The sequence below is a fragment of the Oncorhynchus mykiss genome, chromosome 13 (genome assembly GCF_013265735.2).
Source record: "Oncorhynchus mykiss isolate Arlee chromosome 13, USDA_OmykA_1.1, whole genome shotgun sequence".
Lineage (NCBI taxonomy): Eukaryota > Metazoa > Chordata > Actinopteri > Salmoniformes > Salmonidae > Oncorhynchus > Oncorhynchus mykiss.
In genome coordinates this window covers 29750395-29772172 of record NC_048577.1, presented here as the reverse complement: position 1 = coordinate 29772172, position 21778 = coordinate 29750395, and the positions used below count along the sequence as shown (strand labels likewise).

Here is a 21778-nt window from a genome sequence, read left to right as displayed (position 1 = left end):
CCATTTTGGCACTGAGTTTTAAGGTAGACCTTGAAATGCATCCACAGCATCCACAGACTCAAATTATGCTAATAAGCATATCAGAAGCTTCTAAAGCCATGACATAATTTTCTGGAATGTTCCAAGCTGTTTAAAGGCACAGTCAATTTAGTGTATGTAATCTGCTTTCCCACTGGAATTGTGATACAGTGAATTATACGTGATCTGTCTGTAAACAATTGTTGGAAAAATGACTTGTCATGCACAAAGTAGATGTCCTAACCGACTTGCCAAAACTATAGTTTGTTAACAAGAAATTTGTGGAGTGGTTGAAAAACGAGTTTTAATGACTCCAACCTAAGTGTATGTAAACTTCCGTCTTCAACTGTACATGCTAATCAAAGTCTTATGCGACCAGAACTAAGCAGAAGAAGGACTAACCTCCCCATTCTCCTACCAGCACACTGTTTGTCTCTGTCTCTACACAAACCTTCATCCAAGAGAGAGGTATCCAAAGTGTTAGTTAAGGGCTTGTAAGTAAGCATTTCACTGTAAGGTGTACACAATACAACACCTGTTGTATTCGGCGCATGTGACAAATCAAATTTGATTTGATTTATTGACTGCATTTTCAATCTCTCCACTTCTTCCCCTCTTTGATCTTCTTCTTCTTCTTTTCCTCCACTTCCATCCTGTCATTTCCTCTTCTCCCTATCCTTTTATCTCCCTTAATCTCCTCTAGCACTTTCACCTCCTCTCCTTTCTTCTCCCTCTCATCAATTGCTTATGCATTTGTCCTTCTCTCCCCTGGACTATTCTCCCCCTTTATCTCTCTCCTTTTCCTCCCTCCTTTCCTCTTCTCCTCTCCCCTCATTTTAAATAGACTCTCTCAAGTATCTTCTCTCCTTTCCCCGCTTGCCTCTTATTCATTTCTCTCATCCACTCCATTTCTCTTTCGGCTCCTCTCCCTTTCCATCCACTCTTTCCATTACTCTCCCCTTCTTTTGCCTCCCATCTCTTAGGCACCGCTCTCCCCCTTCCCTCCACTCTCCTACTCTTCTCCATCTCTCTATTTCTCTCATCTCTTTGACTCAGTCACTATCTGCTCTCCTCGATTTCTCTCTACATCTCCCCCCTCTCCTCTCATATCTCTGGCCCGAACACTCTGTGTCCTCATGCAGCAGCCCCCCGCCCCCTCTCTCTCTCTGCATTCAGAGCTCTGTGTGCAGCAGTGTGAGATTTAATTTGCTTTTGCATGCGTCAGTGGGCTATGGCTACACCTCTCGCTTCCCTTCTCCTTTTTCCCTTCTCTTGCTCTCTGATTTTTTTGCCCTTCTAGCCAGTACAGCTGAGTCAGCTTCAGCTCATTGATTCGTGATGAATGTGAGGCTCTGGCTCCCTCTCTCTCTATCGTTATCCCTCCTTTTTTCTCTCCCATTTGCTTTTCCCTCTTTCTGTCTACCTCTCCCTGCCTGTTTGTCTCTCCATCTCATTTTATTTAACTCCTCCTGCTTCCATGTCTCTCTCGCTCTTTACCCCTGCTTCCCTCCCTCTCTCTCCCTCCTCCTCATTCCCTCTCCCTCTCTCATTCCATCTCCCCTCCCTCTCTTCATCTCCCTCTTCCCCCAGTCCCTGGCCATTAGCAGTGTATGCCTCTCCCCTACCCCTAGGCAGCCAGGTCTCCAGGGAAGCAAGTGTCAGGGGCCTCCCCTGTCCAAATGTCCTTCACCTTGCCACTATGTCAGCCCCTTAGCCATTAGCCACAAAGCATTTTTGTTAGCATGTAGCTGTTAGCCCCCAGCCATTAGCAAAAAAGCATATTTGTTAGCACTCAGCCGTTGGCATTCAGTGCTTGTGCAGTGAAAGACCTATCAGCTGCTAAACACTAGTGTTCTCTCCGCAATGAAGAAGGATCCTCCCTCACTTTCCCTCCCTGATAACTGAATAAATCATTGTGGATAATAAATAGCAGAGCTATTTTTCCTTTCATGGCACGCATCAGGCGTTTTATAAGAAATCTTGTTTTCCATGACTTCTTCTGAGAAGTGGAAGATATTATTTATGTAGAGATTTTGGCATGCATGTTAAATGTTGATGGGTTTTGTAAACTCTTGGGATATTTTCATATTCATATATTGACATATTGGGGTTCTCAAGTGGCGCAGCGGTCTAAGGCACTGCATCTCAATGCAAGAGATGTCACTACAGTCCCTGGTTTGAATCCAGGATGTATCATATCCGGCCGTGATTGGGAGTCCCATAGGGCAGCGCACAATTGTCCCAGCGTTGTCCGGGTTTGGCCCGGGGTAGGCCGTCATTGTAAATATGAATATGTTCTTAACTGACTTGCCCAGTTAAATAAAGGCTACATTTAAAATATATCAGGCGCTGCTGGAAAAAAATGCTTTCAAAGTTAGCTTTATCTTGAGGCATCCGTCAAATTACATATCAGCTGACAAAATGTATGGCTTTAACACACTTATATTTGATTGAAGCTGGTTTACTATTTTGAGTATGTAATGCTGCAGGATTAGGCCACTTTTCAGGGAGTTTTATGTGTAATCAGATGAAGTCTATTTCTAGACTCAAACACATGAATTTATTTAGTTCAAGACTAGGCCTAATCTGTGTCTGGGAAACCGCCCCAATACGTAGACTTTTCCCTTGATTAATTTCTTATTTAGATAGAACTATCCCTTTTTAAGGAGAAATACTACTGCACAGTTCTCAAATACTGTATGTTATACTTTGCTAAATGCTGCCAGTTATGCAAGATATACATAACATTATTGCACTGTACAAACTTCACTGTCCATGATGCCTTTTACAGTGTTCAGCTCTATTTATTATTCTGATATCTTACTCTCTCCCCCCCTTTCTCGGCTCAGTGTCAGTATAGTAATATCAGCAATGCCATACTTTTTCTGGGGCTTTTAACTTGTAATATTCTGTTATTACAGATTATATAACGCCATTATATGGGTATTATTTAGGCTGTTTCATGCACGTTATTGCCTCTTGGATAGGATACCACTCAATCCACTTTCAGACCTACAGTAGGTGAAAAAATGGGATTTGAAACTTGAAAACAGCCAGTTGAAAAAAGTAAGATCCCAACTCACCAGCAGTTCCCACAAATCAAACTGACACATTTTCTGAATGTGTGATGTTGTAAGCCAGAATGTGGTTGTTACAGGAAGTTCAAACACGTTTACAAAAATGTTAATATTTAAGACAGAATTGTGGCCATTGATGGTGAGCAAGGACATTGCTTATTATCAACTCATTAAGTATATAGTTCTCTCTATTACATATAAGCCAATAGAAAATGTTTGACAAGTTACTGCCATTACTATGTGTAATTGTCACTTTTTGTGATGTGATGTGTGCCTATTTCTGTTACATTTCCTTACGTTTATTAATTCCTTTTGTTTCAGTGCTTGCCTTTGTTTTGTGTTTTACAGTTCCTTTGGATATTTGATTTTGAAGTGCATGCTCCAACCTGTTTCTCCATCAGATCCTTGCTCCGCCGTGGCTGTCATGTGCATGATGACAGAGTGACGTGAGTGTGGTCACCAAGCTTTCTGTTCTCCTCATAGCAGAGGGGTCACACTAAGGACACCCACCTTTGACCTTTCTGTTATACTTATATCAATAACTAACCAAGTGATGGTATTTCTATTGCTAGGACCCCCTTATTGTTGCTTGCAGCTATTTTATATAGCAACAGCTATAAGTGGATCTATCTACATAGCAATAATATTAGAGCCACATTCGGATGTGAGATATTTGTACATTATTGCTCACTCTCTAACTTACACTTAGATATTCTGTTTCTTTTAGGTTTTAGCAATGTGTCAGAGCAGGGTCCTAATTCTGATGCATACGCAGTTGAAAGCAACAAACTTGAAAGCAACAGAATATCTACTCGGAGCGAAGGTCACGTCACCAGCAAACCGCGAGGGTAATGTGAGAACGAACAGCATGTTCTGCGCCACTGATACTGCCATCCCAAGCCAAACACAAGAGATTGAGTTACTCAACTAGAGAGGCGCAAGTCAATTTTCAGATTGTCAGTATAGGAAATGAATCGACATTTAGGAAAAAATTCGAAGGAGTTATTGAAAGATTTCAATTCAAGTTCATTTAATATTAATTATTGATATTGACTGGATTAAAATAGAATTTAGCTCAACTACGTTATAATACCATTATGGTTTGACCCAAGTCGCTCACTGAGCCGAACACACAGATATGCATTCATGAGCTTTTAGTAGGATTTAGTGTACAGATTAAAGGTGTGACCCCTCACTTATGTTTCTGTCTACTTTATTATTTAGCTTTTATTTTTACAATTTAGATTCACTGTGTTTACATTAAGCATTCATAACTCCTCTACGGCACTAAATGCTGGCAACAAAAGCATTGATATTACCTATATTTGACTTCGGCATCTTATGGCGCATGTCAGATCGAGTAGTCAAGGTCAAATATAGCATTTTCAACGTTCGATGGCGTGCTTTTGGGTCTTAAGATGGTTTGTATTGCATGTGTCCTCTATGTAGCTGTTGTGTCATGTTTATTTGGCGCTAACGGATGTGGGATGAATGCTAGTGTAGTGTAAATGTAAATCGTTGTCAGTCATTTTATTTTATTCCATTTGTTGTCCTTATTATTTACTTCACATTTAAGTAAACATTTAGATAGGAATAGTTTGTTTTTTTAAAACCACCAGATTTTGGAGAGTGAACAGTAGGGATAAACCTAGAAGGAAGATGTGTTAAGAATTTTTCTTTTTCTAAGACGTTGTTGATGTTCGTCCGTCACTAATACTGTTTTATTTCCTTTCAGCCGAGAACTGTTGCAGGTTTTCGAGGAACTGTCCGATATGCCTCAGTCAACGCACATAAAAACAAAGTAAACAAATGTTCATGTTGTCGAAATGTAAATGCTGGAAAATGTATTCTGCCAATTTTGCTCTTTTGAAATAAACGTAGAACTTGTTAATTATGTTGTTGTACTGTCAATTGGTGGTGGGCAACCATATAATAAGGAATTACAATACATAACCCCTCTAGTTATTTAATAGGATCTCTATGGGGGCAACCTTAGGTTTGGCACTATTAAAAGGGTGTAGTGTACTAATTGAAACGGTATAGCGTGGATATCATTCATAATCTTTACTTTTAATTTTTTCTCTCCCCAGGAAATGGGCCGCCATGATGACCTATGGTCTTTATTTTACATGTTGGTGGAATTTGCAGTTGGACAGCTACCATGGAGGAAAATCAAGGACAAGGTAGAGTCCCTTCACTCGTCCACGACAGACCCACTGTATTTCTAGCGAATCGTTAAAGTCAAATAATCAAATCATACGCAAGCTGAACAAAACACAAGCCTTTCTGGACCTTCTTATCTTTCAAACTCTTAACAATGTAAGTAACAATTCAACATTTCACTTAGTAGGTATTTATTTTGTAATATGAGTTGCGCCTTCGAAATCAGATAGAAATAAATGCATGTGGCATATCATTTTGTACGCCTCTCGATTCTTTGTATGAAATTGTGCAAACTCCAAATTTCACAGTGTGTGTTGGCTCCGTTGAAGTTGCATATAGGATGGTCTAATTTGCCCCTACACCCTTGATCATTTTCACTCCGTCAGCTTTCGGGCACTTGTGCCACATGGCGCAATGGCTAAATGGAGGGGGAAGGGGAAAGGACTGGTTTGTTCAGCTGCTGAATGACAATTAAATAAAGTCAAACAAATATATAATGTTTTATTCTGGGGTTTTTTTGCGCAGGAGCAAGTTGGGCAGATTAAAGATCGATATGACCATAGGATGTTGCTGAAACACATGCCGTCAGAGTTTCATATCTTCCTCGACCATGTATTGGGCCTGGACTACTACACCAAGCCGGATTATCAGGTACCTTTCGCAGTATAGAGAATAAGGAAAGTACTTTGAAAGTGTTTTGAAATGCTCCAACAAATGTCTCTTTTTTTTTTGACTGGCCACCATCTCACTATTCCGGGGACTTTTTTGTATGCTCACACAAACTGATATATTGACTTCATCAATGCTTCCTAGTTCTCCCTATGCTATTTCCAATAGCTAAATTGCATCTAAAATGACACCCTATTTCTTATGTACTGCACTACTTTTGACCAATATAAAGGAAGTAGGGTGCCGTTTGGACACAACCAGAGTCTAATTTGGAGTTGTTTTCTATTTGGCCGGTCAAGGGAAAGGGTCTATTTAAAGATTAGGGTGTCATTTGGGATGTAGCCAAAGTCAAATTTCCTTTATTTCCCAGCTGCTGATGTCGGTGTTTGAGAACAGCATGAAGGAGCGCAACATCACGGAAAATGAGCCGTTTGATTGGGAGAAAGGCGGGACAGACTCCACACAGTCAACAAGCGCCTCCACCCAACCACAGCACAACACACGGCCCACCGTCGCCATGGTGGGGTAAGGACCCTGATATATTTACCATTAGGATTAAAAGGAAAGTCCACAATTTTACACTGCAGGGCAACTTTCTGCTTGCAATTCATTTAACACTAGAACCGCTGGGCCTCGAGGAACCCCCTTCAGGCTAATGAGCAGTGATTCTGACTGCAACACTAACAGTGTGATTCATACGTTTCATATGTGCTATCACAAAAATTAGTATTTGGTTGTGTTTATGAAGGTAACATTTGAGTAAAAAAAAAAACATTTAAAATAACACAATAGCATTTTCATTTGTTTATGTTGCTGTAGGCTATATGTAAAAATTCAAGTTTTCAATCAGTTTTATTTGTGGAGTGCCTTTGTGTTGGAACACGGTAACAGCTTCTTTGTAATGATCGTTGTCCTCCTCGGATGAGGAATAGGAAGGATAAGACCAAAACGCAGCGTGGTAAGTGTCCATGTTAATTTTAATAAATAAACTGAACACTGCAATAACCAAAAAACAACAAAGAGAGAGCGTGAACAAAACAAAAAATGTAAGGTGAAGACACACAAAACAGAAAACAACTACCCACAAACACAGGTGGGAACAAGCTACCTAAGTATGGTTCTCAATCAGAGACAACGATAGACAGCTGCCTCTGATTGGGAACCATACCAGGCTAAACACAGAAATACAAAACATAGAACAAAAACATAGAATGCCCACCCCAACTCACGCCCTGACCAAACCAAAAATAGAGACATAAAAAAGGAACTAAGGTCAGGACGTGACATTCTTTTAATAATGATTAAATAAATAAAACATATTCCAACCACCAAGGCGCATGGTTAGCACCAACTGTACTTGATAAATGGTGAAAATCTGCACAAATGTAATAATGTCATTATAATGAATATAAGTATCGATATGACAGCAGTAAAAAAGAGTGGATTATTTATACGTTGGATACCATGGCGAATTTGTTTCCAGGCATCGCATTCTCATTTCTTTAACACCAAAACGAAGGTGACGCATGATCTCTCTGAAGCGATCCCGTGACATGATTTCTCTGACCTGGCTACACCCCTGGGGCCTGCTCTCTGTGATGACATTTTGTACTGATAATCAGCCTGTAGCATTGTCACTGGCTTGTTGTATCCAAACGATGCCGTCTCTTCCTCTCTTTTGTCTCTCACATTTCATTTATTGGAGGCGAGGGCACCTGCTGCATGCTGCATGCTGTTCTGTCTAAGACCTTGGAGGTGTAGGTTCACGCTGAGGCTCAGAATCTGAAGAGTAATCAGATGTCATGAGTTATTTTCATTCAGTTCTAGTAGCAGGGCTAACACAGCATGTGCATCCGTTCGTCTTTGTCTTCTTGCCATTGTAAATGACGCACGCTCTCACTGTGTACTCCAAGTAGGCCTGAGTAGACTGATGAAACTGCTTGGATTAGGTGGACTGATAGAGGGTACATATTTAGGGTATACATATTCAGATTATGATTACATTATACCAGTACAATATAATGGCCTGCCTTATTCTTCATTCAAAATGGGTAATTACATTCTGATTATCAACTGGGCACTGTCGTGGAAGGTGCAACGGGGAAAACCATTCAAAAAATGAGATGCCCTCCTGAAACTGGTTATAACTCCAGTTCGGTTTGTGATATTAACGTTCTACCTACGGTTATATAGACTTAAGAAAAGTCAAGGACGGTGGGGGGATTGGCTTTAAAAATGGCAGAGTAATAAAAACAATTATATGAATGAGCAGTCGAAATGAATGCTTTAGTGGTTCTAGTGTTAACAGGGACAGTAACCATTAATCAACATTTCAGTGTTCCAGCTGTGCCAGCTGAAATTCATTAATTCATGGCAGATTCACATTTTGTAGTTGTTGACTTTTGTAAGCAGAACGTTTCCCCATTGTGTATGATGATGTCATATTTCTGCATCTTCGTTTATCTTAGAGTCTTTTTCACCAGTTGGCTGTCTTTGATACTTGACATTTACAGTATCAAATCACAGTGCAATGGCACAATACATTAGATCCTGAAAGTGCCACAACATGATAGTGCAGTCACAGTGCTCTATTTTTAATCTGTCTTTTATACATCTTTCATGGGAGCTATTGTTTGACTCACTCACCCAAATATATTATTTTTGAAGATTCTCTCTCTCTCTGATGACTGTCTGGTTTGAAGCTCTTTACTGTTCAGGCTGCCTAGACACGCACAGACTACACACAGCTGCATGACTTCCCTGCGAACACAACATCCTTATCTCTGGAGACATCGTTAGTGTTTTGGTCGTCATCACACATGAGGCTCTATCCTAAATGGCACCCTATTCCCTAAGTAGTGCACTTTGACGTCATATTGCACTATGTGGGGAATAGGGTGCCATTTAGGAAGCATCCTTAGCCTCCCAGTGCAAAAGAGAAAGAACTGGTTTTGTGTCCATCAGTATTGCTGTCACACCTCGAGGCTACTGCCACACTGCTCATCCAAACCCTTTGAAATGCATGATATTGAATTCTAAACTAGGCTGTAAAAGGACTTTGAAATACCAGTTTACAATCAATGTTTCACTGAATAAATAGATGTTTACTGAACTTTGAGGGTTGCCTGTACAAAGTGCATTAATTAAGTGCATGCATAATTCAGGAAATAAAAAAATAAAAAACATTTTGGAATTGAGTAGGGCTGGAACAAAAACCTGCATTCCCAGTGGACATATATTCACATATAGGTGTTATACATGTGTTTATAATATACATTGTGTACATCCTTGGGCCGCCGCTGATCTTAATCAACTGATTTAACCTGAACCCATCCCGCAACTCCCATCCATCTTCTCCCACAGAGCCCTAAACACCCCGGTGCCTGGAGACCTCCAGAGAGAGAACACGGAGAACGTGCTCCAGGACGAGCACCTCAGCGACCAGGAGAACGCCCCTCCGGTCCTGCCTCCCAGTGGGAGCCGCCAGGGGGGCGAGGGCGGTGGCCAGACGCCCGCAAAGGGCGAGGGATGGGAGGACACCGACTTCAACCGCAACAAACTCAGGATCAGCCTGGGCAAGGTGAGTAAGGGGGAAGGATGAGGGGAAGGAGAACACAACATTTTACTGTATGGCATCTATGTAGATGTTGTTCTAGCGTAGCTTATACTGTTTGTTGATAACAGTATTTTTAGCATTTTTTATTAATGAAAAATATGGGATCGATTGTTAGTTGGCTGGGTAGAGGATGATAGACGGACATACAGATGCACAGACTGAGACGAACATCCAGACAGAAAATGTGTACACTAGACAGGCGAAGGCCTACCCTTTAAACTCCTAGCAGTGGTAATAGACACATTTTAGAATGAATTACTGTTTAGCATACACCATCGTGACCTCCTGTCTCTCCTTTCCCCTCCCGTTTCTTCCCCTCCTCTCCCCTCTGTGTCTGCAGGGGGCCCAGGAGGGGGATGAACCCAGCAGAGGGGCCTGTCCCATGTCGCCGTGCCGGGCAGGAGGGGCCCCAGAGTCCCCCAGTGGCCAGGTGCGCTCCCTCCGGTACCGCCGCATCAACAGCCCAGAGTCAGACCGCATGTCGGCCGCTGATGGGAGGGCCGTCGATGGCTATGGCCAAAGGTGACCACTACAAACCAGCTCTAGTATTAGTTACAGACCTGTACTAGCTTTTAGTATAGTAGTATTTAAGTATAGTAGTTAACCAGGAAGTGCATTATGCTAAAATACATTTAGTATTGTACCTAGCTACATTAGTCTCTTAGGCGTTCCAGGAAAGTCCTTTGGGTTAGGGTCTGTGTAACTGCTATAAGCCTATCTATTATAGCCCTCCACTTTAATACTTAATTCAATACTTAATGTGTGTGTTCTTTTGGTCTTTTGTTGCATCTGTTTGTGCGTGCTTGTGTGTCTATGTGCACTTCTACATCCTCGTGCTTGTACCTGTGTGTATGTGGACATATCTGTGTGCCACAGTATCAGGTCCCGCATGGACATCCTGGGCTCGCCCTCGCGCCACATGTACTCGTCCCAACCGGCCATGATGCTGTCTGTGGACGACGGCCTGCAGCGCGGGCGGCACGGCGAGGGCTCGGTGGCGTCCGTGGACCAGGAAGCCCACAGCAATGCCTTTATCAGATCGGTGCCGCTAGCAGAGGAGGAAGACTTTGATAGCAAGGAGTGGGTGATCATTGACAAGGAGACAGAGCTGAGGGACTTCCAGCCCACCACGTCGGGCACCACAGATGAGGAGCCTGAGGAGCTGAGGCCCTTGGAGGAGGGAGAGGAGAGGAGGAAGCTGCGGGGAGGAGGTGGGCCTGAAGGTTTTATGTACATTCAATAATGTGAAATTTCAGTCAGTTCAATGTTGTTCTATTCAGTTCTGTTGTATTCAGTTCTGTTCTATTCCGTACAAGTTGTGTTGACGATGATGCTCATCTCTCCTCTGACATTAAAATATTATTTAACGTTTGACTTAATCCGACAAACACTTTTCACGCTACTGAGCCGAACCAAAGCATTTGTACTGAGCTGACCTGGTTATGCATCCATCACATTTGCTGGAACCGTGCTGAAAAGGACCATGTGAAAATTAAATATTCAACCCATCACAGTTTGGTTCCGGTTGGCATGATATGGTGAAAAGGGTACTAGATTCCTAACCAATCCTTTGTTTTAGGGGCGGAGATGGTGGTGCGGCCCAAGACGACCCACACAACCAACAGCAGCCGGGGCATGCTCACGCTCACCGAGGAGGAAGCCTCCAGACGAAGTGGGGGAAGCCCCGCCATGTCGCCCTGTCATTCACTCCCACCAGGCCGTCCTATCGGACCCCAAAGACCGGTAAGAGATCGGGCCAACCTTATTGGTGGAGGGAGCCTTCTCTCCTTGCATGTTCATGGTAGTCGGCTCAGAGCTGGGTCGCCTGCTGCACAGTGTGGTCAATCTTTAGATGATATGGATGAGACCCACCTTAGCGGTGGGTGTTGTTGATCTATCCAGATTATGTAAAGATGAGCTGTTCGGTGCCCCCTCTGGTCGGGATGTCCATTAACATGCAGTGGTAAACCAAGGGTTGCGAAATTCCGATAATTTAACCCAAATTACCTGTTTTTCCAGAAATCTCAGTTGGAAGATTCACGGATTTCCGTCTTATTTCCTTATAATTCAAGTAATCTTTCTAGAAAACCTGGGAATTTTGCAATCCTACAATTTTGCAAGCCAGTGGGAAGTGAATACCTTGGCGGGGGGCGACCATTATTCCTGCAGCCATTTTAGTGTCAGTCACACTGTCATTGGTGTGACATATCCTGCCAGTGTAAAGAGAGAAAATGTGCCTTTTTCTGTGTCAGCAGGCACAAATTGTTCCTTTCCATCAGTTTGGTTTTGCCCATGACTTTTGGTTTTAACCATTGTTTTGTAATGCTACGGTATGAATGGGAGACGTGGCTTTGCTAACTGCATATTCCAGCATCAGATCAGATGTAGTATTACATATAATAATTATTGAACAGTTTATGCTTTTTGGGTGAGATGGTGGCATGAGTAGGGTTGTTTTTGATAGGTTCTTTCCCCCCAATGTATTTCTACAATATTTTCTCAATAGTTTTCTCAATGACTCCACAAGCATTTTTTTCATTTTACGGTTCCGGCAAATGCCAGATGGGCCGGTCCATACCCCGGGAAGATTCCTGGTCCCAGTACGTCCCTGTATTCGGGTTGACATTTGTTAGGGTTGCACTGCACTTGATGCCCTCGTTATGACACACTGATGAAACAAGATATATGCATACATGATGACACTTTGTCATTCTGATGAGAATAATGTAACAAACATCCAGATAGCCGTAGCAAAAGGTTTTTGTAACAGAAATATCATCTTTGGACATGTTCAGGTGGTGCCACCAAGTTTCAAAATGTTTTCTTCATACCGAACATGTTCTTGACGTCAGTGTTATAAATTCCTGACATGAAAACCTTTGGTTGAAAATGTTAAATTAAAACATTTAAACAGTGGGTCTTCCCATCAGGCTAGGGAAACATATCCCACCGCTGCCACCAAATGTGATTAAGCTGACCGTTACCTCATACATAAAAAGATGCAGAAAGAAAATATGGGGAATGTTCAAGTCTTTTAGGTGAATTATAGAGGAAATTCAGCAATTTCTTGGAGAACAATTGAAGTTGACAAAATGTTTCTTTTTATTGTTAAAACCAATGTCCCGTAGCTTCCATTAGGGTTTCAGTTCTTCAGGGGTCTTCTAGGTGAGAATGTAATGCAATCATACTATTTTGCCCAACAATGATATCTGTATTATATTTAATTTTTGTCACGTTACACTTTCAACTCTGAAATACCGCTTTGTACACAAATATGTGTCAAGAAACAGGCATTTAAGTATGAACCAAAGACACATCCATGAGCATTTCAAAGAGATTCATAAATGCTTTGTTTTCCAACGCTCAATCACTGGTTGGCATATGGCACAGGTGTCAAAACGTACTGACCAGAGCTCAGATCCTGCCTGCGAGGAGGTCCAATCACTGGTTGTCATATGGCACAGGTGTCAAAACGTACTGACCAGAGCTCAGATCCTGCCTGCGAGGAGGTCCAATCACTGGTTGGCATATGGTACAGGTGTCAAAACGTACTGACCAGAGCTCAGATCCTGCCTGCGAGGAGGTCCAATCACTGGTTGGCATATGGCACAGGTGTCAAAACGTACTGACCAGAGCTCAGATCCTGCCTGCGAGGAGGTCCAATCACTGGTTGGCATATGGCACAGGTGTCAAAACGTACGGCCCAGAGCTCAGATCCTGCCTGCGAGGAGGTCCAATCACTGGTTGGCATATGGCACAGGTGTCAAAACGTACTGCCCAGAGCTCGGATCCTGCCTGCGAGGAGGTCCAATCACTGGTTGTCATATGGCACAGGTGTCAAACGTACGGCCCAGAGCTCGGATCCTGCCTGCGAGGAGGTCCAATCACTGGTTGGCATATGGCACAGGTGTCAAAACGTACTGCCCAGAGCTCAGATCCTGCCTGCGAGGAGGTCCAATCACTGGTTGGCATATGGCACAGGTGTCAAACGTACTGCCCAGAGCTCGGATCCTGCCTGCGAGGAGGTCCAATCACTGGTTGGCATATGGCACAGGTGTCAAACGTACTGCCCAGAGCTCGGATCCTGCCTGCGAGGAGGTCCAATCCGGCCCACGGGTGGCTTGATTATTTTTTTGAAACAATATAAATGTTTGTTTTTTTTTGGTGGGGGGGAACAAACTCAATATACTTTAAAATGACTAAAACCAAATTGAAACTGTGTTGAAATGATAATGGACCTACATACATAAATGTTCTTGACTGTGTCCAGCTCACTAATAATCACAGAATTTGAAAGCTAGACAATCAGGGAGCATCAAAAAGTCCCAAAATGATGGATAGACTGTTTTGAGTTTGACATCCCTGGTTGAATGAAGGTCATGATGAGTTGATTATTGGAAACAGGTGTTAGTGCTGGGTTGGGGAAAAAACCTGCACATCCAGTATCTCCCTAGAGTTGGAGAACCCTGATTTGCATAAACTGTGCATGCTGAAAAGAGTCATACATGGCTACTGTGTATGTCTAATGGGAGGCCCATACACATGGTGTGAGTACAGTAACACTGGTTCTTTATTTTTATTCCCCTGTGCCCAACACTAGAGGGTGCCACAAAACATCCCTCAAAACAACCTAACTCAGAGCAGAGTATGAATACTATACAAAGAAAAGTATATGGACACCCCCTGAAATTAGTGGATTTGGCTATATCAGCCTGAACAGTGTATAAAATCAAACACACAGCCATGCAATCTCCATAGAACATTGGCAGTAGAACGGCCTTACTGAAGAGCTCAGTGGCTTTCAACGTGGCACTGTCATGGGATGCCACCTTTGCAACAAGTCAGCTTGGCAAATGTTTGACCTGCTAGAGCTGCCCCGGTCAACTGTAAGTGCTGTTATTGTGAAGTGGAAACATCTAGGAGCAACAAAGGCTCAGCTGCGAAGTGGCAGGCCACACAAGCTCACAGAACAGGGCCACCGAGTGCTGAGGCATGCAGCGCGTAAAAATCATCTGTCCTCGGTTGCAACACTCACTACCGAGTTCCAAACTGCCTCTGGAAGCAATGTCAGCACAAGACCTGTTTGTCGGGAGCTTCATGAAATGGGTGGCTGAGCAGCCGCACACAAGCCTAAGATCACCATGCGCAATGCCACGCATCGCCTGGAGTGGTGTGAAGCTCGCCGCCATTGGACTCTGGAGCAGTGGAAATGCGTTCTCTGGAGTGACAAATCACACTTCATCAAATTGTGTTTCACATACACATGGTTAGCAGATGTTAATGCGAATGTAGCGAAATGCTTGTGCTTCTAGTTCCAACAGTGCAGTAATATCTAACAAGTAATCTAACAATTCCCTAACAACTACCTAATACACACAAATCTAAAGGGGTGAATGAGAATATGTACATGTCAGTCTATGGATGAGCGATGGCCGAGCGGCATAGGCAAGGTGCAATAGATGGTATAAAATACAGTATATACATGTGATATGAGTAATGTAAGATATGTAATCATTATTAAAGTGGCATTATTTAGTGCATTGTATAAAGTGACTAGTAATCCATTTATTAAAGTGGCCAGTGATTGGATCTCAATGTAGGCAGCAGCCTCTCTGAGTTAGTGATTGCTGTTTAGCAGTCTGATGGCCTTGAGATAGAAGCTGTTTTTCAGTCTCTCGGTCCCAGCTTTGATGCACCTGTACTGACCTCGCCTTCTGGATGGAAGCGGTGTGAACAGGCTCGGGTGGTTGATGCCCTCGATGATCTTTTTTGGCCTTCCTATGACCATCTGGCAGTCCGACGGATGAATCTGGGTTTGGTGGATGCCAGGAGCATGCTACCTGCCATAAAGCAGAGTGCCAAATGTGAAGGTTGGTGGAGGAGTAATGGCCGGGGGCTGTTTTTCCTGGTTCGGGCTAGTTCCCTTAATTTCAGTGAAGGGAAATCTTAACGCTAAAGTATATAATGACTTTCTAGACAATTCTGTGCTTCCAACTTTGTGGCAACAGTTGGGGGAAGGCCCTTTCCTGTTTTAGCATGACAATACCCCCATGCACAAAGCAAGGTCCATACAGAAATGGTTTGTTGAGATTGGTGTGGAAGAATTTGACTGGCCTGCACAGAGCCCTGACCTCAACCCCATCAAACACCTTTGGGATGAATTGGAACGAGCCAGGCCTAATCGCCCAACATCAGTGCCCAAACTCACTAATGCTCTAGTGGCTGAATGGAAACAAGTCCCTGCAGCAATATTCCAACATCTAGTGGAACGCTTTCCCAGAAAGACTGGAGGCTGTTACAGCAGCACCAAATCCATATTTATGCCCATGATTTTGGAATGAGATGTTTGACGAACAGGTGTATTTATCTATGAGGTTAGGGTGAGCAATAACTTCCAGATCATTTGAAAGGTTTGAATGGAAAACGGGATACAGCTCTATATGAATGAAACAATGGCCCTCACTGATAAAGGACAACAGCCAAAAAAAGAACAAAACTAACAAGAATGTCAGTCAGTAGTCACTGAGATGTGGTTTTAACTCCAGTTAGTTCAGATTGATTAATTAAAACAATAGTGTAGTTGGGTCATTCCAGTCCATGTTGTGCCCCTTTGATATTTCAAATAGATATTGTGCATCAATATTGGATTTTATAAGCCTATAATATTAAAAATGACCCATCCCCTAGGGCCGATATTCCCATCAAAATCCGTCTGTTTACCCAACCACCCCAAACCAACCAAGGCTTAGACTTGAAATACATTCATTAGATTTTTATATGAATGAAGTTTTGCTAAAGTGCCAAAATGTGTACATGTTCCTCTGTGCACTCTGTGACATCTCAGAAGAGTTTAACCTACTTAACTGCAACATTTCATAAAGCCCTAGTTATTTTGTTGCTTTGACAGTCATTTCTGAAGATTCATATTTATTTTGTGATTAATTTTAAGTAGAAAAAAAACTCTTCCTCACTTTAAGGTCCACCCTGTTACAGGAACTGAACTCTCGTTTTTAATACGATTTAAACTATCTTTTAAATATATTTTTCTTAAAGGTCCAATGCAGCCATTTTCATCTCAATATGAAATCATTTCTGGGTAAAAATGAAGTACCTTACTGTGATTTTGGCCTTTTTAATGGAAAACAAAGAAACCAAAATAGCTCCTTAGCTAAATGAAATTTCTCAAGCAAGAATTTAGTTAGAACTGTCTGCTAGTGGTTTGAGAGAGGGACCTAATTTGAAGGAGCCTAATTCAATTTGAAAACTAGCTGTTATTGGCAGAGAGTAGGGCAAACTCTCTTTATTGGACTTAACTTGTACCACCTGGCGATGTCACCAGTTGGTTCAAAAATCTCACCCAGCCAAACAAACAGCTTTTACACTTAAAGTGCATTATCATCATTTTCACAGAATTATTCCAACCTCATAGTGTGGAAATATTTATAAAACACAGGAAAATCTAGTTTTGGACTGCACTGGCCCTTTTAAGAACATTTAATATATATAGTCAAATCATAGTGTAAGGCAGGTGAGCTGGTTCTACCCTTTTTGGCCATGTTTTGTAGTGGAGAACTGAGTGCGTTTGAGCATAACATGTCAACCATGTTACCCATAGGTGGACAGGCTAGAAATGTTTTAACAATAAAAAAATGTTTGAAGCTTGCATTCAATTGCCCCTTCCTGTTGCACACAACAAGCTTTCGTTCCCCCTATCACAAGGGGTTTTATGGCTGATTTAATCCTGTTACTTTATTTGGCACTTTTTTACTAAGTTGAACATGTGCTCATCATGACAGAATGTTACAATGAGGTGAAATAAAACTTTCACCAAATTACACTACCCAAAAGGGACTCATTTCATGTAACGACTTGGCTCGATTGAGTGTAATTTAAATGGAGTTTAAATGCACTGTGGAAGAATGACTTTTCAAATATTTTATTTTCATTTTGGAGATACTTCATTTTGGAGCAAATCCTTGTTCTTTGAAAACCAAAATCTAATTTGTTTTTATTATTTTTATTGAAGAAAATACACACACTCAAACTATTTTGTATACAAATCCAAAACTTCACACAACATGCTTTTGTAAGGTTTCCTTTTGTTGAAATCTGGTTGAAGCGAAGTCAGATAATCAGATGACATGACGACATCAACAACCCTGGGAAAAATGAAGACTATATAGGTTGTTGTTGAACCAACATCAGATTACAACCAGGTGCAAAAAGTAATGTAATCCTTCTTTTATCAACCTGACCATAATGTCAGTTTGTTTGTCTTTTCAACCAATTATATCCATCTCTTCACGTTGAAAAAAAATACATAAACTAGCTCAGATCATACTAAACCTGATTTTAAAGCTCATTTCCTGCAATTCTACACATTTTGCCAGGGGGCAGACAGAAACATTTGCAGTTTTATAGCAAATTTCATGCTATTCTATACATTTTGCCATGAGGCTGAGAGAACATTTCCGGGGGCCCCCAACCAACGTGTTCAATAGTTTTTGGGGGGAGGACACCCTGGAGGTTAGGGCCCCAGGGCATGTGCCCTGCATACTCGTTCGGTAATCCAGCCATGGGAAAGGCACCATAATTTGGTTGCCATCTGGTCAGATGATTTCAACTATTTAAAGACGTTAATCAGAACACAACCTGACCTCAACCAGTTTTTCCCACTGGCTTAGATTACAATTTAATATGGTTGACCTTGTTGCCCTGCCTAAAAACCTTTTTGAACAAAAAATCTTACAGATTGTTTTTTGAATACACATTACCCATAATCCATGTACCATTAGGGTCCGTTAGCACTGCATCAATTAGAAACCAGTCCGGAAGGTCTCTTGTATAATTATGCAAGTCTGCGTACCATTTGAACAAGTTGATATTTTATGTCTATTTAACCTTTTTGTACGTTTTTGTAAGTGTCTTTTTCTGACGGTTACAGTATGTCCATGAAATATGTTAAAGAACGTTTTTCTCAGGTGTATGGTAAGAATAAAAACCTGAATACACAAGGACCCTTCAAAACCACAAGGCCAGTTCACCCATTCCCTGTGCCAGTTGTATTTCCTTGTCATGGATTACCGGAAAAGAAAACAACATGTCGATTTATACTTACCTCGCCAATCACGTTTTACCAGCCTTATTTTTGATTTCATTGCAAGTGCCTAGTACGGCAGGCCTCGCTATCGCAAACATGTCAAGGACCCTCGATTTATTTGCCCTGCGACCTCTTCCTTGACATAACTGATGCATTTGCTCAACCTATCACTTAAAAGTACAGTATGTCAAGTTGCACTCACCCAGAGGAGAAAAAGCGAGGGTGCCATGGGAACAACAAGCGAAGAAATAAAGTGGTGTTTTGGGGTAAGCACAGTTTAGGATAGTCCTTACTTCTGTTGTTTTTTTCTTACTTCGTTTCTGTTCCGAACTCCTCCTTTTTTTGTTGAGCCATATTTATCCCCTTTCCTTCGTTGTGCGTTTGTGTTTCGTGTGCTTGATGAGACCATCTATATTTTGTGTTATTCATTTTGCATTTTCCAATGGTGATTTATTTTTTCCGAATTTTAGTCAAATTGAGTGTAATGAAATTTGATCGTGTCCAGGCATTTTCCCAGGTTCAATGTGTTTACATACTAGAAGAACATGTGCCGTACTTGTGCGTGTTTTTAATGCCATTGTTGAGGAATGCGTGCTCTGTGCCTCGATTATGAGATAGACGGAAACCTACTCTCATTTGCTTCCAATCTGGCAACCTACTTAACTGTTTTGTAGAATACTGTCTTCTATCATTTTAACATACTGTAACGCCTCTGCTGTAATGGCAACCATAGAGTCTTCCTCTCCCTGTTTCTCTCTGGACTACACCTGAGAGCCCTTACAGCATGCACACAGGGAAGGAGAGATGTATGACAAGATATGTTCCAATACTCCATATGGATCCCTTTTCTTGTCTCCTTCTTTTACCCTCTTATCAGCTGACCTGAAAGGTACTGGATAGTTGAGCTCCCAAGCCCATAACTCTCAACTATCTAATCCTTTTAGAATACTGGTGAGGAAGGGTAAGAAGGCAAGGAAATGAAGCCGTTTCATGAGAGTTGGAACGTGAACCAATTACTGGTTTATAGTCTGTTAGCATGACCTTGTTGTCCCTCCCCCTTCCATCCTAATGCCCCTCCTTCTGTTTTCTGTTTGGTCTCTTCTGCAGCTGGAGGATGACAGGCACCACCCGAGGCCCAATCAGCTGCGGAGGCTGGCCTCCTACGTCTTCTCATCATCCACGCTGGAGACGGAGCAGTACCCGCACCCCGGAGGGTCCTTCATCCAGCGGAGCCGCTCAGCCGAGAGCAGCCCCGCTCACATGAACTCTTCCACACACCGGCGCCACGCTCCCCTGCAGAGCCCTGGCAGCCCACGGAGCAGGCACTCGGTCCTGAACGTGTCGCGCACGCAAATCCAGCAATTGCTTGCAAAGCTCATGAATAAGAACACAAGCTGAGGGGGGGCACTCTGCATGCCACAATGCATTAGCGTATACTCGTTTTCACCCATTATGTACATACACAGGGACATAATCGCAGTTTGAAACCCAAAGAGCCCTATTTTGACGGGTTGGTTAGAACACAAACACATGCACGCTTGCGCACACATTATCTTTCAGACACACACAAACATACAAACAAAACACAGTTCAAACAACTCACTTTAATTTAACTAACTTTAAAAAAGTGAATAGGAAGAGAAGAAAAGTGCTGATGGCAAAATATTTTTCACTTAATAAACTCATAAAAGTCTGCTCCTTGCAAAGTCAGAGTTGCACGTGCAATTTGAGTAAAAAGTGATGGAAGTGTAAACTTGAGGTTTCCCCTTTCCCTCTTCATCATTTATTGGTACCGTGCGGAGGAGGAGTCACAAAACCGAGACTGTTAAGAGACTGTTCAACTTCATTGCATTCTTTTTCCATTCATGCTGCAGGCTTGAGGGATTGTCGTCGAATGCAGGTCATGTCGGCAATGCGTAGCTAAAGGAATTCAGTAACGCTTTTGGTAACACTTTGCTTAAAGGGGCAATCTATAGATCAAATCAAATGTATTTATAAAGCCCCTCTTACATCAGCTGATATCTCAAAGTGCTGTACAGAAACCCAGCCTAAAACCACAAACAGCAAGCAATGCAGATGTAGAAGCACGTGGCTAGGAAAACTCCCTAGAAAGGCCAGAACCTAGGAAGAAACCTAGAGAGGAACCAGGCTATGATGGGTGGCCAGTCCTCTTCTGATCAAACAATAACAAGGCGGACACCCCACCACTGTTTTGGTAAACAGCTGAGGGATGGGGATGAAGTACTTTTCTTGAATTCCTAGACAGAGCTATAGATGCAAGGAATGAAGATCCATGATATCAAACTTGTAGTTTTAGCCATGTTTGGATGCTGTTTAACAATTACATTGTTTACAAACAATGGAGTAAACCAAGCTTATATGTTGGCTTCTGATGGGGTACGACAGTTGAACTGAGAAATTATAAGTTATATTCTTTAAGAATCAATGGGTATATATTAAAATGGATGTACCAATCGCAGTTTGCCTGTGCAGGTATAATGCGTTATGAGGTTATAATGCATTATGAGGAGGTTATAAGGCATTATGATGAGGTTATAATGCAATGTAAGTTATTATAAAAGCTCATACATGCTTATAACTAGTAATAAAGCTTTATACCTGCAAGCTACAAGTTAAGAGTTACCACACTTTCCTTAAATAATATTTCCTTGTAAGACCTATGTGCACTGTCATGAGAATGACATATAGATGTCATAAGCAGTTACTGCCTCTAATGATAGCTGACTTTAAGCAGTCATAACAGAAACTGTGAGTTAGGTACATACTAGCCCAGCTACTTTATCAACGGTGCCATAACAATGTAGAGTCATAAGTTGTCCTTGTTTATCCCAAGGCGTCAGTTATGTCATGCTCCTGACACTGTTACGAGGGTCTTGTGACAAAGCATTAGAGTTAAATTATTCCCCAGAGAAGGCATGTAATGCAGTAGAAGTGCTCTGCAGTCTACACACTGATCTTGTGTAGCTTGGTCCCAGATCTGTTTGTGGAGTCTTGCCAACACTTATGATCATTGTCACGTCCGTAACCATAAAAATGACCATAGTTGGCAAGACAGCACAAACAGATGTGGGACCAGGCTAGTTCTTGTGGAGTGTAAACAGAAATATTTCCGCT

At 42.1% G+C, this 21778-nt stretch overlaps 1 protein-coding gene across 3 annotated transcripts in view; it reads left to right on the top strand.

Annotated features, from left to right (window-relative positions):
- Nucleotides 1-21778, top strand: part of LOC110486076 (tau-tubulin kinase 1) — a 46254-nt gene that overhangs the window by 14644 nt on the left and 9832 nt on the right. For all 3 annotated transcript variants that reach the window (XM_036940729.1, XM_036940730.1, XM_036940728.1), the window contains exons 7-14: nucleotides 4831-4896; nucleotides 5186-5278; nucleotides 5784-5909; nucleotides 6298-6452; nucleotides 9291-9507; nucleotides 9884-10065; nucleotides 10420-10754; nucleotides 11123-11286. In XM_036940729.1, coding sequence (XP_036796624.1) covers nucleotides 4831-4896; nucleotides 5186-5278; nucleotides 5784-5909; nucleotides 6298-6452; nucleotides 9291-9507; nucleotides 9884-10065; nucleotides 10420-10754; nucleotides 11123-11286 — 1338 coding nt within the window. The remainder of the gene's footprint in view (nucleotides 1-4830; nucleotides 4897-5185; nucleotides 5279-5783; nucleotides 5910-6297; nucleotides 6453-9290; nucleotides 9508-9883; nucleotides 10066-10419; nucleotides 10755-11122; nucleotides 11287-21778) is intronic.